Raw genomic sequence first — 26,501 nt, forward strand, 5'->3', positions numbered from 1 at the left:
AGCTCCAGGTTAATCCTTAGGGAAGATGAGTCACTCTGTAACTCCCACTGCTGCAGCTGCAGCTGCCACCCCTGTGAATTCTTGTTGACACCACAAGATGCTTTTTGCTCTCATTCTGAATAAAAAACATGCTGTTTACTAATGAGTGAGTTTCTGAAAGAGTAAAATACTGTTTATCAGGGTCTCAAATGCATATAATTCTGAAGAGGGGAAAGCAAAGCAGTCCCAAACTCCTCAAAGTAATTTCTGTTACCTTTTACTAAAAAGTCCACGTGCAAAAGATGGCACAAAGAAGGTTTTGGTTTCTAAGGCCTGTTCAAACATGGGATCTACAGCCGCTCCTTAATGTTTTCTTCTTCGTAACAAACCCCACCATTTCTGTTCTTCCCATATTTCATACAAGCTTTATTGTATTAAATATAATCAAAGCAAGGAGCAGGGTCAATGACTGGTCATGATTGTTTTCGGAAATTATTGCACAGCTAATTGGCTATTAACATCATTCCCTCATTAACATACATCCTGCAGGAGGAAGGAGCTCTCAAAGGCATTGAAGGCACTGAACTTGCTCTGTTTCAAACATTCCTCACACATCCACATCTGCCATTGCTCTCTGCAGGGGATCCACAGCCCAGTAGTCATCATCCCAGCCCAGGAACCAGCCAGAGAAGGTGGGAGGCTCGAAGCCCTGTTTGACAATGGTCACCGGGGTCCTCTTGTCCCGCGTGGAGGGGTCTGTGTCAATGTAGCGCTTGGCTGGGGACACAGGGAAGGGATCTCACTGAGCACCAGGCCTGAGAGCAGCAGCTAAACTGGGGTTAAATGGCTCCCAGAGAGGCAGCTTCACATCAGCCATTTGAACAAAAATACCCACTGAAAGTTTGTACCCTATGGTTTTATCTATGCCTGTCAGAATATAAATTGCCTGAGTCATGATCACACAGTGGGAAAATGAGAAAGGGATAGTTCAGAGAGGAAAACGTGACATTACCAGACTTCAGTGCCTCAGTCTTTTCTTCTTCTTGGGCATCTTTCCCAATCCATACAAAGACCTAAAGATAAAAATATTAATTACTTCAGTAACAATAATTCTCTTTATGAAGGGATAATTTAGATAGTGAACAGAGTGTGACACAAACCAGAAAATCCTTGTGTTGGTTTGCCTGGGTTGTGGACCACCATGACCAAAGTTCTATTGGTCGATAATGAGAACTTTTTTGCCTGCATTTTATCTACATGAATTGTAGACCCTTGAACAAATTCTACACTAGCTTAACATCAGGATAAAGTAGCAGATGTTTGAACATTCTTCCACAAAACATTACAATTCATCTCTGAGTTGCCTTGTGGCTGATGTGTGCTGAATCTGTAATACAACAGCACCTCTGGCTATTGTGGTTCAGGTCTCCATCTAGAGCCACTCTGTGCCTATTCTTTGCTCCTCTTGTCCCCCTGTAGATGTGACATACCTGATCCCACGTGTCCAGGAGCATCACATCATCTGTGGCAAGGTCATCCTGAGTCAGATCTCCAGGCACTTCTTCAATCTGGAAAACAGGGGGTTTAAGATGAGCACAGGCTTCAAGCATCACTTTATCCATACAGGACAAACCACAGGAAGAAAAGATCAGGTGTAACTGCTGGTGGGGGAGCTCAGAGCAGCTGGGGCTGAGCTTGTCCCAGCCCTGTCAGGTGGATGTTGAGTGAATCCCCCCAGGCACTCACGGTGAAGCGCCCGCTCTTGTTGGAGCAGGCGAAGAGGCGCGGGGGGTGAGTGTCCATCTTCCTGTCCTTGAGGCGGGGCGACGTGCGGTACGGAGCTTTGCCACCCAAGGCTGCCCAGAAATTCTCTGGAAAACAGAAAGGGAGACTGATGCTTCTCCTGTTCATGGAACCCACACTAGGGTTATGGTTTGGGCAGGACTTGGAAGTGTTTTTCTGGGTCAGCAAGTCACTGTGGCCTGCAGACATACATGAGAGTGCTGTTAAACAATGAAAATACCCCAGAGAAACACCTCTTGCCCATGTCCACATCTTCTTCTAGAGACAAAATATCCACGAAATAGTTTCTGAGGATGTGCAGCTACACAGAAATGATGGCAGACTGCAGTGTGACCCCCTCACCTGGCTCTTTGCCCTCAGCAACCTGTACTGGGCGAGCTCCCAGTATCTTCAGCAGCTCCTGTGCTCCTGATTTCTCAGCGTTGCTGGCTCCTTGGCCAACCCACAGGTAGGCAGCAGAGGGAGTTTTCAGGACAAAGGCATCGTTGGAGTTCAGCTGACTGGCTGTAGGATCCAGCTGAAAAGAAGGAACACTGCAGGTGTCAGATGTAACCATCTTCTAGACAGAGCCTGTTACTTCAAAACCAAACCAGAACTTACAGCTGAATAAACTGCAAACAAGATTTTCCATATGAGCATGTAAGGCTGTCAGATGTGTTGTGTAGTCCCCATATCCAAGTGATGAGTTGGATTTTCCCCATGGGAAGAGTAAATAACTGTTTCATTGTGTGATTACAGGTACACATGACCTATAGCAGGAATGCCTGGGTGTCATTGTGCCAGTCCTGGTGGTTATGGCAGGAGATTCAGGAGCTCATGGCAGAGCAGTCCCTGCTGCCAACACTGATCATTAACACCAACTCCTCTGTGTCAACAAAGACAGGCCTCTTGAAGCTGGACACTTGGGAAGTTCCTGCACCCATAAACCCCTGCCCTCAGCTCACCAGGATTTAATCTCCTCTTTGTTGTTGCACAGAGGTGTTTGTGTGCGTTTTCTCTCAGAGCACTGGGGCTCTAAACCTGTGTCCCGGCCAAATTCCTCTTCCACAGAGGGAAATGAGCTCTTCAGTGGATCATGTTCCCATCATGGGCTGTCCCTCCACGTACCTCCACTGCTCTGGTGGCTCCAGAGGTGCTGGAGCGCACCTGGAAAAGCCGCGTGGCTGCAGGTGCAGTCTGGCCTCCTTCCCTTGAGGTTCCACCCTTGTAAACAACCAAGGGCTTTCCACCAAACATGCTCATCAGGTGAGGGGGCTCTTTCCCTTGCACTACTCGTTTCTAAAGAAAAGAAAAACTTGCTGTTAGTTTTGAGGAGCACAGTACTAACCAGAGATAGCTTTTACAGCCCTCTGTCGAGCTGGAATATTCTCAGAGCACCCAGCTGTGCCAGTTGTTATATATATCTATATAAATATTCTTTATTCCCCCAGTGTTGGGGTTGGTTTCTGCTGGGTTTCTTTACCTGCACGGGGCTGCCTCCCAGTTCCTCATCCAGCTGCACTGTGAGGAATGCAGAGGTTGCAATCTCATCCTGTGTGGAGTCGGCGCCCTGCCTGGAGAACAAGGCCAAATCCCAGCTTTATTCTCAGCCTTTCACCCCTCCCACACACATCTTACAGAGATCAAGAGGAGGTAAGGAAACTGTTACCGAATCTCTGCAGCATTTCATTCAACACAAAGGAGAAATTCCTTATCCTCTATTGTAGCACAGTGAGTACAGGGGGAGGTAAGAACCTTTCCTAGATAAGCAGCACTTTCCTAGATAAGCAGAGCTTGATCCAAAGAAGGGAGTAATAACCAGTGGGGGGGAAATGGGGAAAAAAAAAAAGCTCACACAATACTTCCCTTCATTGTTCCACTTCAAATGAAGCATCCCAGAACTTTGGTATTGTTTTGTTTACAAGGAAAAGTTATCTAGGGTGAAACTTAATCCCCCAAAGATCCTCTGGAAGCGGGAACCAGCAGTGATCGATTTTCCGAGTGGACTCGCAGCCCCACGCAGCCCCAGCGTTTCCTGACTTGCCCCAGGGTAAATCCCGTACCAGGTGTAAATGATCTGTCCCCGCTTCCCGTCGTGCTGGTAATCGTACAGGATGATGTAGCTGTCCCCGCCGTAGAACTGCCCGTACGTGGCAGGGTCCACCGGCACCTTCTCGGAGCCCTCAATTCTCCAGATCTGGCGGGAGAGGAGCAGAGGCGCTGCAGCAAGAGCCCATTGCCCGCCCCCGTTAGCCCCAAATTCCGCATCCCGGAGCTGGCGGTGCTGCCGCGCCCTCTGCCGGGACCCGACCGCTCCAGCGGCTGCTCCCGAACGGAGCTTCGAGGATTTTCGGGGCGTTTTTAAACAGCCAAACCTCGACCGGGACCGCTGTGGGCTTTCGGATAGCCCCCAGCCCGTCCAAGCCCAACTCCACCCTTGCTTCTATGCTCAAAGTCATGAACCCAGGTGCTCCAAGACATTCACACATGAGATGGCAACAGCGAGAAAAACTAGGAGGAGGGATAAATCCGTGTACACGATGCTGGGAAATCGTGGAGTCAGAATCAACCCCACTTTTCTGCAGGGCGTTCAAGACCCTGCTGCTATTTCTGGTGTCAGAATTTCCCCCAGTAGTTACAAGACCCCAGTGCTGATGGCTCTCTGGCCTCCATTTGTCTTACTGCTCTTGCAGCCATGCCATCAAGTAGCAAAAAAAAGTTTGGCAACCTCCCCAGGGACACTGTGCCACCACTGACCTGTTTCTTGCCAGAGCCATCATCCTCCATGCCGTGCTGGGCAGCCATGGCCTTGGAGCTGTGCAGGGTGGCCGCGTCGAAAGGGACCTGCTCAATCTTGGCAACGTGGCCAGAAACGTGAGGCTGCCCCAGCCCTTCAGTCTGGTCCTTGTCCCGCCAGTTCTTGAAGAATTGCTTGAACAAAGGTGTCTCACCACTCTCAGGGAGGACTTGGATCTGAAAGGAATGAGCCTTTTGAACTATCTCCCTAAGAACAGCAGGTTTATCTACTCCACTTTTTCACTCTTAGAAGAGGTCACGGAAAAGGTAAAAGAGTATCTGAGAAGAAGAAACTTTAACTACCAGCTGTGCTAGGGTAAATGCTGCTTTAGCTCAGGAGCAGCACTGCAGAATCTCCCAAAACAGAGCAGACCTCCCACAACAGGAGTTACTTGAAAGACTGACAGGGACACCTGAGCCATCCGTGCTCTGCAGTCCCTGGCCCATGTGGCAGAGAAGTAACCCCAGTGCCTGGGGCTGCCACAGGTCCTTACCTGGGTGTGTTTGGGGTAACCCATCTTGTCAATGAACTCTGAGGCTGTTTTCAGTGCTGCCTTCTTCTCTTCAGAGTTGGCACCTTTGCCTTTAATGAAAACGGAAAGGGAGACAGGTTTTTTTACCCAGAGAAGAAACTGTCCCAGATACCTTTTGCCAAAGTAGAAGGGCCCAGCCTTCCAGATAAATGATGCCAAATAACACATGACCATTGTTGGATCTCTTTCATGCTTGTTGTGATGGCTGAAAGAGAACAACTGCCCTTCTATTTATGATATTAATTATTTTCTCCCTGGTTCTCTCATGTACCTTTCCAAACAAAGATCTTTCCATCTGTGCCATGGTCCAGGATGAAGCAGTCATCTGTACTCAGGGCTGCCTGGGAGAAGGGGTTCTCATCTGCCACCAGAGACACTGCCATGTTCCCAGCCCCATTGGAGACCTGTGATAACACAGCACAGGGGTCACATAAGGCACCCTCTGCTCCCTCCTGCTCCGTGGCCATAGCTCAGAACTCAGGGAGTGGAAGGGAAATCCATTTGAATGTACTGGCTGCTGCAGGCACTATTGTTTTCAAACAGGATACCTCTGACACAGCAGCAGTATGGCAAAACCATAATACTTATTCTGAAGATTTCAACTATTTCTAGCAAAGCAGACAGTACTGGGACCAAAGAGAGACTGGTCTAAAATGGGAAATACCCTCAGTGCAAAAGAAATCTTTTCTAAAGCAAACCAACTGCACACAGGGAGGGTAACTGGGAACAGCCTCCCTGTATCAAGTGGGGTTAAAAATCTGAGTTCCTCTACTTACTAATGCAGAAAGTGCCACATAACAAACCATCTTAGCAGATATTCACCCCAAGGATACAAGAGGCTGCTTAGAGAAGATTCCTCCCAAAAAGCCTTGGACATTCTTCTCCACTCTCAGAGCTGATGGCAAATGGCACCTTCCAAGTCATGGTTTCATGTGGCTGTTAGGAAGGGGCAGGTCCTGCTTCTCAGGCTATTGCTAGTTCTTTCCTGTCACCTTCCTAACACAATGCCTGACAGCACAGAGGAAAACTCCCTTTTTCCCTCATTTGTTTCACATTCCACCTTTCTCTCAAAAATTCCTGAAAGTCCCAGCTGTCTCACTACAGTCATAAGTGCTGACAAACACAACAGAAAGTACATGGACATGCAGTGAAAGCAAACAAGGTTCATACATAAAACTTGTTAAGAAGCAGAGTGAGGCAGGAGTAGGACTCAGAGCAGCTCAGCCCCTCTCTGCTAATTGCACCTCCACCTAATTTCACAAAGATCACTCTGTTCTCCCTACAGTTGTGTCGGGTTCCTCATTACCTTGTAGAGCTTAGCCAGCTTCCTGTTAGCTGTGTCAGTTTTGGTCTCATCAGAAGCTCCTTCTGGCAAACTGGGCTTTGGTCCCAGGACCTGTGAGGGAAAGAAAAATCATTACCAGCCAGTCCAAGAGGATCTTCCTTCCCAGGTGCTCCAGCCAAGAGCATGATTAGAAGAGAATTCCAGATCAATCATGTAAATTCCCTCTGAAATCCCAGCGGGGCAGAGGAGCAGGCCTGCACTGAGCTGTGTGTTTATACCACACACACCACCCACCCCACCTTTCTTCCACACATCACTCTTCCCACTCCAGCAGGGACAGATGGACAAAGGGAATAACCTGGAGCATTTCCTCACGCTCGGATCCCTCCTCTGACACGTAGACCTTGGCGCGCCCGTTGCGCTCGTTGTCCCGGATGCCCTTGGCCAGCACCGTGGCCTTCAGCCGCTCCTGGCGGTTGCTCTTGGAGCCACACCATTGGAAAATGTTCTGGGGGAAGGAGAAAGTTGTGTCAGAGCACGACAACACCTCTCTACATGAGACAGGACTCAGCTGGGACTGAACAAGATCAGTGTTTCACAATGCTCGGCACTGACATGGCTTCAGCAGAGTGGGGGACAAAACCTTATGTGAAGTGTCAGACATCTCCTGCCCCTTGGATTCCACCACACCTGCCTTTGATGTGGTACTCACACTGCCCAGGTCCAGGATGAAGCAGTCCCCTGTGTTGAAGCTGTCCCAGCTCACAGGGACCTCCGTGGCCCGGACTGTTCGCCTGCCTTTGACCTGCAGCAGCCTCTGCACAGTGACCTCGTTGGGAACCACGTGCCTGAAGCCAGAAGCCACACCACCAGCCTGGGGGGAAACACAGGAGCAAGGATTCACACCAGGACTGGGGGGAGAGTGTATTCCCATGTGTCCTGCCTACCAGAAATTATCCCAAGCTCAGGATTCACTTTCTCTGCTGACAGACACCGGGAAGTATTTATCAATGCAGGCAACAGGACCCATGTCAGTAACCCTCAAGAAAAAGCACAACCAAGTTTAAATGAATGAAAGTAACAACAAGTGAGTGGGAGATAAACAAAACAGAAAGATCAGGGAAGTCTCAGACATGATGAAATGTGAGCACTTTGCAAGCATGTGACCTGATATCACTTTCCTTGCGCCTTTGGATTCCTAACAGACACAACTGCTTGACTTCATGTTTTCACTTCTATCCCACTTTATTGTGATGGCAGGGAGGAGTAACTCCCACTACTGTTCATCTCCTTTACCAAAACATTGCACATGCTGGGAGGGTGGGCTAAGCACAGAGACTGCAAGGTCAAAATGTTATGCAAGTGGGGAGAAATCAAATCTCCTGGGTAGGCGTTTCTCATTAACTTTGCTGCTCCTTAAATTCATTCCAGGTGCCTTGGGACTGTTCTTTCCTCTGCCTCTTGAAGAAAAACAAAACCTTGATTCCTAAAATTTTCTGAGGCTTTCCTTGTGTATTATCAATTCAGCCAAATCTCTCCCACTGGGATCTGCTGTTCTCCACCCTGTGCAGTTCCAACTCATTGAAAACATCTGGCTGAGAATGGGTTTCAAGCAACTGGAAAAAGGGCAATTCTCACTCTCCTGAGAATTGGGCAGGATACAATTTCTTGCAGACTCGGGCCAGTTGTCACCCACCTTGTATTTGATGCCAGATTTGAAGTAGCCCAGGAAGGTGGGGGACTCATGGCCCTGCACCTCACGGTGCTGCACAGCTTTTCCCTGCAGGTGCTCGTCCATCTGCACGGTGAAGATGGCAGCAGCCCCACGCTCATCCTGAGAGCTTTCATCACCTGAAACACGGAGAGACACACTGGGAGGGAATGCAGGGTTTGCCTCTGCAGTCAACTGTGCAAACACAAGAGGAGAAAGCAGATTTAACTGTGATATTGTCAGAGAGCCTGGGGCTTGCAGGTTGTGGGGAAAGCCTTGGAACAATACTCTGTGACATGGACTGCAGAGGGCAGCTAGGAGAGGGAAAAATTCCACTCCCTCATCAGGAGGAACACACCTGACCTCCCTCCTTTCAGGCAGAAAGGATTTCAGCCAGACCTTTCACCTGAGATCTTGCCTTCCCTGTGAACCTCTGCTGAACAGGGACTTACCTGTCCTACTGCCCAGGAAAAGCCGTTTTTGGGATCACGTGGCTGTACTCTCTATTGCAGAGACCGTGCAAATATTTTACACGAGTAGGGCTCCTTACACCCAGAACTGCATTCTTACTGTACTGTTTTATATTTCCCTGGGCAACATTTACTGGCCATGGTTGGAGCAGAGAGGCTCAGGGGTCACTCTGGGCTCCCGGCACTGCAGGGACACTCCCAGCACTCACCCAACCAGAAGTGCAGGTCGTACTGGAGGTTCCCGCTGCGCTGCTTGATGGTGTTCAGCACCAGGTAGGAATCTCCAGTGAAGAAATCTCCATACAGGTTTTTTGGCACTGGGACCAAATCAAATTTCTCGACCCTCCAGATCTGAAGGCCGGGTTCCTTCCCAGCCTTCAAAAACTCCACGTGTTCCACCATGCTGACAGGCTGGGGGTGAGACAGAGGATGCTGTTCAGTGTGCAGGACACAAGAAGTATTTAAATTAAATTGCTTCTCATCTCTTTAACTTCTTGTGCTAGGCAAAAAGTGGAAAAATATCTTTTTTCTCGTGCACTGAGTTTTGAAGGGGGAAAAAAATAAGGATGTGTGTGGAAAGAATCGCTCTCCATTGATCAATGTTGATTTTCACTTCCAATCACCGCTACTTCCTGGTTTATTATTCCTGAATTATCCTCTTCTAGACTTTACTGTCTCTCTCTCTGGATTTTAATCTCTGTATTTTCCTTACTAATTTATAATTTTTCAGCATGGCACATAAGTGAAGCTTGACATTCCAGGCTGTCAGAAAGAAACCCCTTTTAACTCCACACATTGTACATCCTGCACAAACATGATTTACAGGTTTTCTAAAACCAAATGGACAATGCTGAGTATCATTTAATATTTAGGTAATTAATAGGTTTCTTAAAGCTCTTCTCTTCTGACCAGTTATTTTAACTGCTCCCTTGTGGGAATTACATTAATTTACACAACATCCCGTCCTAAGGACATTGCAATTTTGGTTTAATATGTTTATTGCCATACTTATGCAATATATCAACACAGTGCAATATCCTTTTTTAAACAAACGTAATAAACACTTCCCTCTCTTAGAGAAGTATTCACTTTGGTAATTCTGAAAGGAAATAAAGCATTTCTGGTGTATTGGCAATGAAGTCTGTCCATGGATCACATAATGTCTTTGAGTGCTATCAGGTAACAGGGAAGAAAACATTACAATATTACATTAGAAGTATTCAGTACTTTGACAAAGAAGATGATTCACAGCAGCTGATGGACAAAAGGAAAATATGCTCAGTTTTCAAGGCAGAAATAAAGAATGTTACAAACTAGAAAGCAAAATAGCAAGTTATGTATCAAAGTGATTCCTAAGCTGAAATCAGCTGTCAAAGATGGAAAAGAATGAACTTTATCATCATGATTCCAGTCAGCCTGAATCGTCCCAAATTCCCACTAAAAAGTGGACAAAACCCTGACAGAGAGTTAAAGGGGAAGGACTCCTGTGAGTAGCTGGAACCAGAAGTTTTTCAGTTTTTAATTGTGATGTTCATCACTTACCACAGCTGAAAGCACAAGAGCTGCTGTAACAACATATCCAAGCCCTGCCACAGACATGGAGCTGACACAGTTCAGCTTCAGAGCCATTGTGCACAAAATGGTGAGGAAAAGATAATTGAAGTCCTTTCTGCCCATTTCTAGGAGCAAATGGGCTTCTCCCTTCTCCTGCAGAGCTGTGGGGAGTCCCAGCTCGCTGCTCCTCTGGCTGCTGGGGAGGATGAAGGGCAGAAGCCAATCTTTTATCGGGGACAAACACACCCACCCCCTCGGCAGCACAGGGGCGTAACGCGTTTGTGCAAACAATCCTGCTGGAATCCCAAAGCCTCCTCCAGCCTCTCCCAGAGCCCGGAGCCCAGCAGGCACTCAATGTGCGATCCATTACCGACAGGGTCACACGGCCAAACGTCCCCTCACAGAAATTCAGAGACATCAGCAACAGAGGCAACACTTTGTCAGCTGAGAGCTGGAAAGTTGATGAGACGCAGAGGAACAGCACGGCGGCTCCAGCTGGCAGTGCATGCAGGGAAAGAGACTTTGGGGAAGACAAGGATTGGACTCAGCAACCTGAGGATGGGGGATGCACTCTCAGCTCCCTGAATTTGTCAGAAGAGCAGAGTTCACTCCACATCCACCACTGTCAGTAACAGCTCGGGAGGGTTCGGGGATGCACTGATGGGTTCACAACAGAGCATTCAGAGTCTGGTAGGTGACAGAACAAAAGCCCATTCAGTCATTCAATAATTTCACAACCAAGTATTTCTGAGTGTGTAGCAACACCCTGTGGCAAGAACACAACAGCCATCAAACCTGCTCAGCCCAAAGGAATCACAGCAGGGCTGATTGTAGCACCCCAACAATCTGCTACCAATAAAGAGATTATTCTTCCTGCAGCAAGTTCATCTATCTATTTTCCAAGTGTTTGCAGCGAGTGAAGAGTGCAGGAACCTTTCCCTGTGGCCCTCAGGAATGGAGCAGCCACACAATGTGGAGCTGTGCTGCTGGGCAGGGAAGAATTCCTGACAGGCTGAGCTTCCCACAGTCAGAATCTCTCAAAAGATTCTGAAATAAGAGGCCAAACCCTCCTCCCATAAAACTCCACAATAAAACTTCCACAAAGGAAAGAACAGACCCTGCTTTGTGCTTTCTCCACTCTCCTTGAGGATATTTTCTTTCCCTCTCTCCTGAGAACACTCTGCTGGCTCTCTTGTCCAAGCTGATGCATTTTAAATTGAGATGTCACCTTTGAAAATTTCACTGGAAAGTCTCAAACTGAAACAGACAATAAAAACAATGTGCTCGTCCTGCTGGTATTTCTGATCTCTATGAAGGAAGTTCGGAGTGTCAGAGGTCTAAATCTCAGTGAAAAACATGTTGGAACCTTGACTCCAAGGAAGGCAGCTGTGAAAGGTTTTGGCAGCTGCAGCAAACCCAAACCAAAATGACTGGGTTGTATAACATTAGAAAGAGATGGGTCCTTTCCAAATGGAAAAATACTCTGGACTTTTTATTATGAAATTAAATACGTGTATCGTCCCAATACCCAGGCAAACCTTGCAGACTGAAGGCAAAAAGACACAGGGTAATCTTCTTTGTTAACATCCCACTGTAGGATATTGTAATCTGCAGATATATGCAGATACAATATTCTTGAAAAACCATTTATTTAGTCTTCTAATTAATTTGGCATTTTGTAAGTCCAAGCTTGCAATCCTAATGAGCTGCAATATGTAAATACAGGCCAAAAAAAATGGAAAGAGGGCTACAGTGCATAAATTGTGTATTATAGTGTTCTTTCATAAAATTAATTAGTCTGAGCCATTCCTGGAGGGAATAGCTGTAAATCTACCCCAACAGCTGGTCTGGGTTATTACTGCTGGCAGCAAGTGTTGCACTGTTAAATGAAGCCCCAGAAATATTTGCTCTGGACATTGTTCTGAGGGCATCTGCCAGCTGAGATCACCAGGGCCCTACTGAGAAGGGTGTCCTGATAGAGACATGGAAAACAAGAACTTTTCAAGCTGCTGTTAATAGAAGTGTCCAGCTTGGTCCAGAAAGGACCAAGCCAACATCTTATGCAAAAGAAAATTTTTTTAAGGAAAACAAGGAAAGGGTTTGGAATACAGGATTTCAGTACAGATGGATTAGCTAAATGACACTTGGCTGTACAGGGATGAAAACAAGAACTTGGGAAAATTAGTCCAATGATTTGAGCAACCATTGGAAGACAACAAGTTCATTATAGTCTCCAGCTGTGCAGTCACACCAGCAGGACAGGCCAGCCCAGGAAGGCCCTGGGATGGAGTCTGGCCTGCAGGAGCAATCCCAGGGATTTGCTCTGGACAAACCCCACAGGGGAGGCGACACTCACTCCAGTGGCAGCCTGGAGCTGCTGCTGCAGGGAAGTGTGGGATGATCTCCTCGAGGCTGGAAGCTGTTTGCTTCAGGGGGAAGGCCAGAAAAGGCAGAGAGGCCCCCAGTCCCTGTTCTCAGCAATCCTGACTGCTGCTGCAGCTTCCAGCGCCTCCGATCTGGGACTCAGCTCCTGTCTCTCCTGGTATCCAGCCCAAACCACCTTTCCTATTTCCACCCTGCAGCTGGTAACAAACAGCTCTCTTTGCCTCCCTCCCTAAACTCTTCATTTCTGCTCTGCTCTCATCCCTCTGGCCGTGCCTCCCCCTCATGTGTCACAGACACCTCTGCCCTCACAGACTGACACCAGCAGCACTTTGGTGTTTGTCTTTGCCCTCTGAATTTCTGCCAAGGAGCTGCCCAGTTCTGCACAGCCATACTGAGAGGAATGTTCTGTTCCCTTCAGGAAAGACCTGGACATTGAGCCTGGAATCTTTTACTCTACCTCATCACACTGCAAAACCCATATAGGGAATAATTAATGTGTGGTTCCTCCACATCAAATACACTCTCACATCTTCACACCTACCACCATCCAAAGCTTAATGATGTAGCTAAAGTAACTTTCTACAAAATAATATCATCCAATACTCACAGCAGGGAAAGAAAGAAAGAAGGAAAATCTTTATTCATTCAGTAACTGGCCACTAACAAGAGAAAAATGAGCACAACATTTTTTGTGAGGCCCACTTAACTTGTAATAATTTGTGGCAATTCATACCTGAATATACCTACAAATATAGTCAGGACTTACTTGCACAGGGCTGCTCAGGAAAGCTTGGCTGAATTAAACGAGACAGAAACAAGGGTAACCCACATCCCCATGTGGTTGTGCTCATTTGCAGCTCTGGCGTCGACTCATGATGGGTTCAGATAATTTGTCTAAATTTGCTGCATAAACAAAACCCACACAGGAAGGGGCTGCAGCCAACACGTCACCACAGAGCATCCAAACCACCTGGTGCTCACTGCTGGACCAATGCATGCCTTTCTACATGGCAGAGGCTGGATTTTTGATTTTCATGGATGACACCTGCAGAACATCAAAATAACTTGCAAAGACAGACTGAGTTTCTTAAATATGAGAACAGTAAATCTGAGTGTAGTCTGTATCCACACTACAGTCATGCTATAAAAATGCCCTTTGTGCACCAATCCTTATTGTACCTCGGGGGCAAACATTTGTATTTCCACCCAACTAACTCTCTCTTTGCTTTTATTTATTTGCCAAATATTGCCTGAAGAATATGAACCTCTCCAAATAAATAACAACATATGTTCTTAAAAAAGAAAGCCTGCCTTATCTCACAGCATTTCAGACCTCCTATACCAAGTGCCAAAAGAGGTAAATCACTGCTGTATTTCTGCTGCCAGCAGCAACAGGAAAACCCTAAATCCTTGTTTTGCAAGAGGCAAAGGGGTATAATCCTCCTGGCATGATCAATCCCAGGAAATCTACAGGTTGTACTGGCCACAGGAACAACCCAGAGCAAGGGCTGCATTCCCCAGCTCTAAAATCACGACACTGAAGAGATCACACGAACAAAAACCCCAATGAAGTTATTTGCTTGCTTCAGGTTCAGCTCTTTACTCACTTTGAACACACTCTACACTGTCTGACTGCCCATGTAGCCATTTCTTTATTCTCTGGTCTGCTGTTGACCCAGAAAAACTCTGATGAATGTACAAAGCTTGTGAGAGCAAACAGCACAGGATCACTTGAGTTCTGACAATCCAAAACTCAGGAACATGGAGAAAGTTCAGCACAGGATCCACAGCAATGACAGCACACCCGGAAAATGGAAATACTTGTTTATTCCTTCAGTTTCCTTGCCAAACCAGTATAGAATATCAATAATTCTTCAGTAAACCATTGAAAATAACTCTGGCAGGACTTCAGCTTTGTTAACAAGGGGACAGGCATTGAAAAATATCTAAAGTGATGGATTAGCTCAATTTTCAGTCTCCAGACAACCCTAAATTCACATATATACAAAACTAAACCAACCTCTTTCCTTCCATCCCACGAAGAAGCCAGTAAACAAAGGTTATTTGGGATAAGAAAAAACTGGCATGGGAGAGCCTCCTCCTCCTCCTTCCCCAGCCATGGTGGCTCCATAAACTATTTACTCTCCCTGTATGAGGAGCAGCACAGTTCATGGCATTCCCTGCAGCTACATCTTAATAGAAAAGCCACAAATCTAAAAAAATCCTGAGTTGCTTAACTCAGATCAAGAGTCCAGGACACGAAGTCCAGCATTAGCTGTGCAACTGGCAAGTAGGTTCTCTGCATTTGTTCAGTGAAGATTCCTACTAAACCACTTGAGCAAGTTAGAAGGCCCAGAAGATTTGAGTATTGTTCACTTTTTCCAGCTGTTTGTTTGCACTATGAGTCACATCAGCTCTATTCTGGGCTCTGTACCTTTTGAATACAACCCACTTAGAAAACACAGAGCTTCCAGCCCGATGCACCCAGGCAGAAACTTCAACACAAAAACCTGAGTTTCCTCTCAGTTGCAGCGATGTGAACTGGGGAGAATATTACTTGCACAGGAGAAAGCTTTGGAGATTAGACAGGTCTGCCATCTGAAACACACCCAGGGAAATCTGCTGATACAATCAGCTGGTTCAGAGCCCTGCCTTGAGCATAAGTGAGAGCTGAATCATGCACTTAAACACACACAGCACAGGGAAGGCTGGATCAGTGGAAACCACCGACCACTTTCATTCACTAGGGAGCAAAATAAATCCTGAGTTATACTCCAACACAAATCATTGTTCAGTGCTGAAAAAATATTTAAGGAGTGCTTATGTAACACATAAGATATAAACCAGCACATTAAAATATGACTACCTCCCCAAATTATGTCCCAGAGAGAGAGAGCTGCTGGTGACAGCCAGAACACATTGAGGGAGCCAGTGAAGACATGCCTGTGGTCAGCTGCAGGGAAATGACACAGATGTTCTTCCTCCAGTCTCCAGGTCCTGCCTGTTCAGGGGAAATCATCTGCAACTTTATGCAAACTCTTCTTCCCCAGAGAACAAGCTGACACATTCCTCTGCAGCACAGAAGTTGTTCAGTCTGTGATCCATAACCCAAAGAGTAACAGAGCTGCACGTTATTGCCAGAGAAAGGCTGGAAAGCAGGAGAGATGGCCTAAAACAAATCCAAAAGGGAAGGCCTAAAACAAATCCAAAAGGGAAGCACAGAGCACGGCCTTGCGCCCCTCGTGCAGCATCAGGCCCAGGCAATGGGGTGAATGAAAGGACTTGGGAGTCTTTGCTACATGTGGGATAAGGGAGAGGTACAGGCAGATGTCAGGGTTGAGTAAAAAGCACATAAATGAATTTTGCTGATGCCACAGTGACAGGGCACAGCAGGTCTGGTGTCACCACAGGGCCAGTGGGAGTCCATCACATCCACATCAGCTCCACACAGAATCCAGCTTTCTGCATCAAAAACCTCCACATGAAGCAACTCAGGATTAACAAAGTGAGTTCACTTAACAGACATTAAAAATCAGGGTGCTCTTTTAGATCAGACAAGGAGCAGAACGTGAAGCTGAGGGTTCCAGGTTCCTGTCACCTGCTGGCAGGGAACAGTGACAGATCTATGACTGGAAGCTCCTCCAGTCATGCCCCAGCACACAGAAGTGCTGGCAGCTTCTGCACATCACCACCCTCCTCCTCAGGGAGAGACAGGACTCCCCCCATTCCCATGAAGTGGCTTTCTCCTCAGAAATAAATCACTGTGGAAAGGGAGTTCTCAGAGTTCCCCTCTCCATTTTGTCCCAGCTCTCCTGACACAGGCAGGTGTGGCCGGGGTGTTGATGACTGCGGCTGAAGGCTCAGAGCTTCTCACGCAGGCTGTTCCCAGCTCCAGAGCTCCAACACAAGCCGTGGGAGCAGCACAGGCTGCAGGAACGTCCGGAGCTCCCATCCCGCCGGGCACAGCCACAAGAGGGCAATGCTGGAAACTCGCACGCCAAAATCATCCCTTCTTCCTCCGAGCTACGGGATTAACAGGAAAAGGTTTCATTTTATTTCACTTCAAGCAGGATTCAGGCCGTGCTGAGGAGGAACCACAAGGATTATCAGAACAGCCCGAAGGAAGGGAAACTCCTCACGATGTCAGTGCTCACTGAAGCAGCCTCCGTCCATCTTGAGAGATCCCGGGATGATTCATTTCCTCCAGCGTTTAAAAGATGCTGTTTTGAATTGTAGCTGTACTTTTACTGCATGTGGAAACACTGAGTAAATAACATATGTCTAAACTTTGGGTTTGGACAGTGTCCCACTGCCTGACTGCCCTAATACAGACAAACTGCTGTTTCTCCCACTCCAGTTGTGCTGAGACCTCAGCTAAGATCGGTTCCAGCTCTCCAGGTTCTCAGTAGGAGGCGAATGAGGAACAAAACAAGAGAAAAGGAAACACCAAAACCACAGCCTATAGTCAGAAAAGAACACTTTGAAACAGGCAAAAGGAAAAAAATATACAAATCTTCAGAGCCTATACCATCTAACCCTTCCATCCAGACACCATCACATCCCAAATACTGATCACAGAAACCTCACAACCTGGAATACCCGGAGTGAGAACACAGCTGCTCACCAAGTCCCAAAGCTGGCAAAAGTAAAAAAAAGATGTCTTTCTCCAGGGGGCAGTGTGAGATCCCCAGAACACCAACCACATGAACCACTCCCGTGCCAGCGGCACCTCCAGGCTCCCGGGGGCCTGGATCTAGCAAGGCCATTCCAAGCTGGCATTTCCAGACAGCCCAGCACTGCAAAGCACCCCAGGGCTCTGCTCAACCCCATTCATGTCAGAGCTCTATTTAACCTTGCAAATGCATCATCGGTGGATAATCAGAGATAAATACCTGGGCGTCCTGCTGAGACAGGCTGCTACTGCCTTTCCTGACTTCTCTGACCACACTTTCCTTCCCTGAGCAGGTGTGAAGTACCGGGCTGACATTAATGGACACTGTCTGACCCGATTTCATCTCTGATGGGATTTATCAGTGCCACATGAACAGTTCCAGGGCCCTGGAACGGCCCTGGATGGGCAGGGGGCACTCACTGGCGGGCACAGGCAGGCCCGCGCTGTGCAGGGAAGCGTTCCCAGCATTTCCCTGCTGCCACGGGCACGCTGAGCAGTGCAGCCGGGTCCGGAGGGCAGGAGCACCCTGCTCCGGTGCCAACACAGGCACCCAGCAGCGTCTGACAGCTGATAAGAGGCCTGATGGATCCGCTCCGGCCATTGGTGCAGCTTGCTATCAGGGTGTAGGACACAGCGCAAATATTGAAAATCTGCCAACGGCTGTGACTTGCTGGGAAGCAGAGATGAGGCAGAGGCAAAATCTCTGAAATCCAGGCTGATGCACACACGGTGCTCAGACAGCCCCACCAGCCATTTACCTTTCTCCTGCTCACTGAAATACCCGAACGAAGGCAGAAATCCCTGATCAAGACATTCCCGACTGCCAAAGTCACAAGGACGGACCTGAGGGGAGCTGCCTGAGCGCTTTTCCATTCTCATCTCTGTGCAAACATCTGCTGTGAGCCAGTGCTGAGCCAGCGCGACAGCTCTGCCGTGCCCCGGGGCTGTCTCCGGCTGCGTTCCCTTCTCCCACTGCTTTGTGGAGCCTCCTGCAGTAAAACACTTCCCAAAGTGCCAAACTCCAGCTTTCAGCTCAATAGCTGTGCACTATCCCCACCTAGGGAGCTGAGAGCTCCAGCAAGTTTAGTGCTTTTATGGGAAAAGAATTAATCATCCAGAGCATTTCTTCCCGATTCTCTTAGGCTTCTTAGTGCCTGAAGTGATTGATTAATTAATGATTAAGAGACTGAAAAGACACACACTTGAACTAACGCTGTGAGAAATAGAACAAATAAAGTGACAGAGGTACACAAAGAGCTGCACAAAAGCTTCACAAAAAAAGCTGACTTGAGGTTTTCTTCCTAATGCAAAACCTCAGTGACCTCTGAAAGCCACTGCACAAGACATCCTTTGAGTCTTGAGTTTAAAAAAATCCAAAAGAGATTAGAAGTAAACCTATGAAATATCAATATATACAATTTTCAGCTGAAATTGTTAGAAGGGATATATCAACTACCTGGTCCAGAGAACCAGACAATCACTGACCAACAGAAATAATATACAGATTGGTACAGGCAAATTGTCCATAGAATAATCTTCTGCCTTTTCAGGAAAAACATTTGATAATAATCAAGCAGAGGCAGAGACACACTCAGAACTTGATTATTCACATGATAATTCCCGAGTGCTGTGGAAGGGAACAGAAAACAAGAGCAGCTGCTTCTCTCTACACAGGAGTTATTGTACCCAAGCTACTCCATATCCGTGTTTAACCATGTTCTGCTTTACTGCAACCAAGCTGCAACACTTGATCACCTCATCTTAAAGAACAAAAAAAGTTTCTTCAGGTCTCCAGATTCCCAAGTAAAACAAGGAAATAGTTGTTTTGTGAAGCAGCACATTTCTGTCCGAAATCCTCTTTCCCACACATGTCACTCAGCAGCAACACTAATGTCTGGGACTGGATTAAAATGGAAAGCTTGTATTTGTAAGTGAGCTGAAAGCAGATATAAATCCTGAGCACTAAATACGTCACAGGGCTATTTTAAAAACGGTTTGAGTCCCATCGGAATTCTGTAAGACACCCAAGCTACAACAAAAAGTTATTTTAGCTGAATATGGGATGGGGGAAAGCAGTGGCTCAGTCTGGGTCAGCAGCTGAAGCTGCTGCTCCTTGTCCCAGAGGAAGGTCCCGAGCCCTTCCCTGGCACAGAGGCTCAGTGACACTGCTGCCCACAGCACCAACGCTGGACATGGCTGCAGCACTCCCAAAATGACAGAAATCACTACAAAAGCAGCCCTGCACTGGAACACATCAGGCAGCCTTTTAGCCAGAGCTGGCAGCAATCCCCCCTGGTAACATTATCAGAGCCATGAACTTGGACTGCAGAGTGCTCCCATCCCTGCTTTGGTGATGAAAGGAACAAATTCACAACGTGTTGGATTTGTGCTTCTAAAATCCAAGTTAAACCAGCAGAAGCAGTAGCATTTCTGCTTTGTCACCCTTTTGACATTCAGAAGCAGCCAAAGATTGATGGCTGGTTCAATTTCCCCACTGTTTTCCCCATAGCACTGGAATTTCATCCAGAGAAAGTCTCCACTCTGCCAAGAGCCAGAGTCATTCCTCTGGGGACACTGCAGGTACTCAGCTCTCACTAAAACTCAGCTAAACTCTCAACCAACCACTGGAAAATCTCTCCCTGTCTTACAACATTTAACATTTCAGACGCTCACCATCCACCTCCATGTCACTTAACGAGGTGCAGCTAAAATTCCCAGTGAATTTCAGTGTAGCTGAATTCCAGTGAAACCCACGGAGCTGGCCTTGCCAGCACTCCAGCAAACCTGGGGATGGCACAGATGGGCACTGACACCCTGGGCTGGTGCCTGAGCACAGGCCAGCATTCCCATTATCTGCTCTGGAGATGGAGAGTTTAACCAGAGCCTGAAACCACAGCAAGGCCGGGCAGTGGGGTGGGCAGGGAGGCGATGCCAGCAGCACCCATCCCACAGAGCAGATGTTAAACAGGGCTGACTTCTGCTTCTCTCTGCTCCTGCACAAGCTATGCCTCCATCTCCCACCTCTCCGTGGTAGAAACTATGGAATAAACTGACTTGTGGCCAAGAGAAAGCAGTTGCAATAGCCTGGGAGAGAGCCATTGCTCAGTACTCGGGTTTCGCTCCATTTTTCCTGATGGATGTTATAAGGTATTCTGTAAAACAGTTTGAGAAACCCGAAGGAGGAGAGGCATTTAAGGAACCCCCACCCCCTCTGGCTCCAGAGCAGGACACCCTGAGCTGAGCCATGCTCTACCCCCACAAAGGAAATAAAGGAAAATATTTTTTTTGCTGATAAACTTGCATCATGCAGAGTTGGTAGTGGAAATGGAAATTGTAATGATCAGTAAGAAAAATAAGAGACTTAAGGGGAAACAATGCTAGTATCATCCTTGTTAGCAAAGTCGGATTTTTTACATCCAAGAGCAAATAACATTCAAAGCATTTTATTCCAAGAGGGATCTACTTACTAATGAGGCCTCCTTGAAACAAGTCATCCCCATAACTTTTTTTTTAACACTCTTCCTAGGAAACATTTTAAATATGTTTTCAGTGTCTACATTTTTTGAATTTCTATTCAAACAGAGCTTTCAAACATTCTTCCCCCAGGCAAAGAACAAAACAAACAAGCCCCGACTGTTCCCATCACCACTCGCACTGTTCCACAGGCGCACCGAGCTTGCGGGGGCTCCTCCGCCCTCCGGCCCGGCGGGACGGGAACTGCTCCAGGGCGGCAGCGCTCCCGCGGAGCCCGGCACAGCCCGGCACAGCCTCGCAGATGCCGCAGGAAACGCCCCGGGACAGCACCGGGGACAGAACCCGGCACCGCGGCCCCCTCCCTCCGTCCCTCCGCGTCCCCGTTCCCTCCGCCCGGCCGTGCGGCGAGGAGCCGGGGGAAGCCCCGGCAGCCGCTCCCGGCCCTACCTGGAGCTGGCACTCGCGGGCAGAGGCAGCTGCGGGGCCGGGTAGGGCAGGGCAGGGCAGGGCCGGGCAGCCCCAGGGGCGGGACACGGAGCTCCCCCGCCTCCGCTCCGCCGCCCGCCTCCCTGGGCGCGGCTGCGGGACCGCGGGACGCGGGCACCGGGACACGAACACGGCTCACCTGGGCACGGCTACCCCGAGCACAGGTACCCGGGCACAGTTTACCTGCGCAAATACCCCGCACAGGTGAGGCCAGACACGATGCTGGTACCGCCCGAGCCCCCTGGCCCCAGTGGCGCCTGGACCCGCCCAGCCCCTTGGGCCACCCTCGTGTTCCTCGAGTCCCTGCACGGCCAGGCCTCTCCTGCCCTTCGGCTGCCACATCTTCCCACCTCTTCATTTCCAGAGAATGTTTTAATGTCTCGTTGCATGAATTTCATTGCTTGTTTTGGTAATTTTCATGCAGTTATTGGTATGTCCACGCCAAAGCACTGTAGTACAGTCTCCTATGGATGACAGTCATTAATCAGACATCACTCCAGGATGCAGTGTGGGATGTGCCAATAACCCTCCCTGTGGCTGGGAGCTGTCAGTGTCCGTGCTGATCCCAAGGGAGGGAGGACGGGCAGCCCTGCTGGGATCAGCCCTGCTGGGATCAGCCCTGCTGGGATCAGCGCTGGCTGTGCCCTGGAGGCCAGTGACCTCTTCCTTCCTGCCACCTATTTATAGCCACCCTGTCCCTGCAGCCAGAGCTCCAGGCCATGCGCAGGGGGATGCACACATCAGTGGGTACAGATGTGTTCTTGGCCCTGAGCCACGCCTAGCCCAGTTTTGATGCTCACCAGCTACAATCAGAAGGGAACATCAATCAGCTGAGAACATCTTCCTTGCAACAGTGAGCGCCCCTGGCACTGTGTGAGTAGAGATCTGGGGAACAAATTGGGATGGCACAGGTAACAAGTTATAATTGTTGCTTAGATAACCCATTTAAGCTCCTAAGAGGTTTGGTGTAACAATAAATTACTTGAATATTGTTAAGTACATCCACAAAGACATGGACTTTATGGCTCATGTGCTTGGGAACATCACACAGAGCACACTCATACCTCCCGTGGTTGTTGTGCTTGAGGTTTGAGAAAGGAATGTGATCCTGAGGAGCACTTCACCAGGAAGCATTTTCTGTGAAACATGGTATGTAATAACACATCTGAGAGCGAGTCACACATCTCCAACTGCACCCACAAACAACAGAAATCTCCAGCTTCTTCCATTTTTCATGGAGTTTTTCCTCGACACTACCAGTGAGTTGAGGTAAATCTAAGACAGGCAGGCAGGCCACAAGCAGCTGATGTTTTTCTTTTGCTCTCTCCATCATGTAATGAGAGAACTTGTGCTCTTGAGAGGAGCACTGTACCGAGACAGTGCCACCCTGCCATGGGCTCTCACAAAAACGGTTTCTATGCCACCAACAATGCCTCCACTTGCTGCTGGAATTGTGTGGAACAAAGACTTGCTTATTGATAAAGCCAGTGGTGGGTATTTCTCCTCTGTCACGGCAGTAACTGAAGAAGTTTTTTGTCATGCTTTTGTGTATGAGAACATTATTAAGCAGAATATTTTAGGTGGGCTAAAAACCATCTGCCATTTCGATTCTGAAGTCTGGAAGGACTGTGCATGACCAGGGTAAGAGCAAACCTTACATCAAATCAGGAATCCTTTACAAAGAGGCACTGACACTGTGCACAATCACACAGATTCTGGTTCCATAACTCATCTACTTGATGTTCTGCATCATGTTCATATCCTATCGTGCATCTGTAACACCATTACACAGCTAAACCAAAAATTCTTCACCTGACCATCAAATATGATTAATGCAAAATGACTTAGCCTTTTAAAAACACTGTGTTCAATTACTTTAAGTACTGTTAAACTGTAATGTTTCCATGGAAATTTTAGGCCTTATTTCCACTACTCAGCTGGAAATGCAGCTACAGTTGTGCTGTTGAGGGTAGAAAAGTGACCTTGGCATGCTGAACCATTTGAGGGATTTTCTTTCCAAGAAGCAACCTCTCAATGCAGAGAGTGAGATGTGGAAGCACATTCAGAGCAGAACCAAGAGAGTCTCTTGATGTCAGGAAGAGCCTCAGAAACCTCTGTGACTGATGAGAAGGGTGGAAAGGTTTTCAGGGAGCCTTGTGCTGTGGCACTGCAAAGCCCTTCAGCAAGGAAACACCCTGAAGTGGGGCACAAAGCCCTGCAGGTTGTTGTGGTCAGCTCCAGAGGTTCCTTCCTGTCCAGAAGCAGCTCTGTGTGCATCAAACCTTGCCTTGTGCAAGGTGATTGACTCCCAGCATCTTTCACCACTGTCAGGACCTGGTCTCTGGCCATGTTGTCATGTCAGCCAGGGAACCACAGCACTTTTGTGTCTTTGAAAAGCAGATGCTGGTGTTCTGCAGGCATTTCTATTGCTACAGTTTGGTTTTGTGTTAAAATAAAGTGTGGATGCTTGAGGATCATGCTCAAGGCATCAGAGTTGAAAGGTGATCTCCAAAATAAGTCAAATAAAGTCAGTAAAGCTCAGATTTATCTTTAATCAGGATAAAAGGAGTCATAGTGAGCACTGACCCCATCAAGTGGGCTCACTGCTGTATGCATTTGGAAGTATTCCTCAATATTAATGTAGAAATTCCTGTGGAAAGGGGTACACTTCCATTCCATACTGCCATTCCCACAAAATATTGGCAGAGAGAATCCAGCTGAGCTGCATCTACTGACACCAGAATTACCCTTGGACCAAATGTTCTTCTATCATTAATCAGTTTAATTGGAAGCTTTGAGATTGTAGAAGTGCCAAAGGGCTTGGGCTGCCTATTTTACATGAGATGAAGGAACTAAAAAAGATAAAGAAGGAACTAAAAGAAAACTTGACCACAGGAACATTTCTACAGACACCACAAAACTGAAATGGTAAGAGATGAAAGGAGAACTGGGCAACTCAAAAATAAAATACAAGTAAAGACCAGTCAGTCATCTGTGACCAATCCAGTATTACGTGATCAACTCCCACAGAAGTGTACCTCAAACTAGTTCCTGAAAAATCCCGTGTCTCTCCCTTCTGTCTCTGTCTGGAGAAACTTGAGCAAAGCCAGAAGATGAAGCTGGGATTCAGGGGAAGAAGACAGATAGACAAACCTGACTTTAGCTACTTTTTAGTGACAGTTTAAATTCTGACAGTCTGGCCTCCTTACTGCTGTCCTCGGGGAAAACAGTGTTACAGATAAAAAATTCCATTCAATCCCATGCTCTTCCTGAGTGCTGATGTGTAATTTAATCATATTTAGATTTATTTTCTTACAAGGATGCATTCTAAAGAAGGAAGCAGATCCTACAGATCGCTCCATGTAATTTATTTGCAAAGAATTAAATCCTCAAACCTTCTATTAACTGCATTAACTCAGAGTCTTTACTTTTCCTGGGGTTTGTGGTACAGAAATAAACCCAAGAGCAAGGCTCACGTGACCAAGAAATTTGGATGCCACTCTCTTGACAGAGACCTCAGAAAGAGACACGTGGAAAAGGCTTTTCAAGAGTGGACTGACCCAGCAGAAATCCACAGGGAAGGGTGGGACTACAGAGGAGGATTCTACCCCTGGCAATTTGGTATTGTTACCAATTTAGTGGGTTTTAATTACTGTTGTTAGGTTCTGTCCAGATGTTCACAATAAATGGGCTGAAGTCAGCCTTTTCTCAATAACTGTTGTTGGAAAACTGCTGCAGGCTTTCAAGCACTCACAAGAATAAAGAACCAAAGAAATGCAGATGCTGTTACTCGATCCTTCTCGCTCACGTCTTTTGTGAACTTTAAATTTTGTAGGAATATTTGAGCACAGCATATAAAACCAGGAGTTTTGAAGCAAATCTGTGTTGCCTTTTGCATCATCTCAGAAAGGAAGGCAGTTTTACAAAAAATAAATTTGGAGATTTCAGTTAAAAAGCTGAATCTTACTCGCATTTAGGTAATGGCTTTTAATTTTGTTGCAGGTAAGAAACAAAAGTAATTCTATCCAAAACTGCTTCTCATTTCTGTTCACAATTCAAATTCCCCACAAGCCAGGCTCCAGATTAAAGTGATTTTCAGAGCTGTTGAGTAATCCTGGAGATGAGCACTGGAGGGGGAAGAGCCACCCTGTGAGTGTGACTGGAGAGGTGCAGCAGGGTGAGCAAACCCCAGCGAGCCCGAGGAGCCTGTGCCTGCCTGGGGGAAAGGACTGCTTGGAATTTCCACTGGAAAAGAAGCTGCAGCTCCAATCAGCCACTCCCACCCTTGGCAGGTTGTGCACCCATTGCCCTTTCCATGGATAGCAGCAATTAATTTACCTGTATGAATTCCATCTTGAAAAAACAGGGAAGCTCACCCTGCCTGCCTGACTCTACCAACACCGGACCGTAGAAAGAAAAGTCTTCAATGCATTTTCGTGTGTGATACTTGAACAATTCTGAATTTTAAAACCTCTCATTACAGTGTCTGTGTTAATGGAGTAGTATTTGGGGCAACACCAGGGAAGTGCATATTTTTCAAGTCAGTAAACCAAACTGCAACTGTGTCACAACGCTCAGGTCATTTTCTGTTTAAAGACTCCCTCTCGTGGAAATCATTCTCACTGGCTTGTTTTGACCTATTTTTCTAGTAAAAGTCACTCCATATAAGGTTTTGCAAAACTTGAAAAGGATTTTGTTGCACAGTGTTATCTGTTTTGAAGTTGGAACCTGACAATAACTGACAGGAGTCCTACATTTGTACTACATTGCCGGCAGATTTTGTAATTTTCTATTGAATCTTTGCTTTTTATCACTCAGAGACTTATTTAGTATGTACATGAAGGGGGAAACATTCTAATCGTTTTTTATCAGTGCTTTTCACTCGATGAGGTTTCTGCCCAGATAACAAGGAGTGTTATTGACCATGCAGTTTCTCCCTGGTAGAGGTTAAGTAATAATTAGGGGGTGGCTGATTCATGGAAAGCAGAGGATTCCCTTGGATGTGGCTGCACTAAGGCAATGGAATTAATAATGTCACAGTAATGGAGATGGAAAATTCCCACTCTGGAAAAAATACTTCCATAGAAATGTTACGGCAGTGGAGAAATTGCAATGTCAGTCTTGGACACTGACACACAACAGAATTTCATGCTTTCTATAATGTGTGGGACTGAAATACAATCCTTATTTGGGATATTTATTGATACAGTTTAACAGCTCCTAAACCACCGATTTATTTTTTATTATTGAATCCCGTGAGCTGTGAGATTTTGGGCAGCACGTTGTGGCTTTAGGTTTTTAGTATTTTTTAGTCACAAGTGTTTAAAAAGCCGATTTGAAGAAACCAAAGCCCAAAATGAACAACTTAGTTCAT

General features: G+C 47.1%; 1 protein-coding gene across 3 annotated transcripts; it reads right to left on the minus strand.

The window, feature by feature from the left end:
- Positions 1–436: 436 nt before the first annotated feature.
- Positions 437–21,118, minus strand: GSN (gelsolin). Of its 3 annotated transcripts, none has more exons than XM_062505929.1 (17): positions 21,089–21,118; positions 8,766–8,967; positions 8,072–8,226; positions 7,088–7,249; positions 6,734–6,883; positions 6,397–6,486; positions 5,362–5,494; positions 5,052–5,140; positions 4,519–4,734; positions 3,825–3,958; positions 3,245–3,335; positions 2,890–3,060; positions 2,125–2,299; positions 1,726–1,850; positions 1,470–1,547; positions 992–1,052; positions 437–756 (listed from the first exon to the last, which is right to left on the minus strand). In XM_062505929.1, exons 2-17 carry the CDS (start codon positions 8,956–8,958, stop codon positions 587–589), a joined length of 2,193 nt encoding a protein of 730 aa, XP_062361913.1. In that variant the 5' UTR covers positions 8,959–8,967; positions 21,089–21,118; the 3' UTR covers positions 437–586. The 3 variants fall into 3 exon arrangements, with proteins under 3 accessions (XP_062361913.1, XP_062361912.1, XP_062361911.1); XM_062505928.1 differs by lacking the exon at positions 21,089–21,118 and adding an exon at positions 20,635–20,677; XM_062505927.1 differs by lacking the exon at positions 21,089–21,118 and adding an exon at positions 10,099–10,233.
- Between the last annotated feature and the right edge of the window lie 5,383 nt (positions 21,119–26,501).

This window comes from Cinclus cinclus, chromosome 19 (assembly GCF_963662255.1).
Source record: "Cinclus cinclus chromosome 19, bCinCin1.1, whole genome shotgun sequence".
In the NCBI taxonomy this organism is placed as follows: domain Eukaryota; kingdom Metazoa; phylum Chordata; class Aves; order Passeriformes; family Cinclidae; genus Cinclus; species Cinclus cinclus.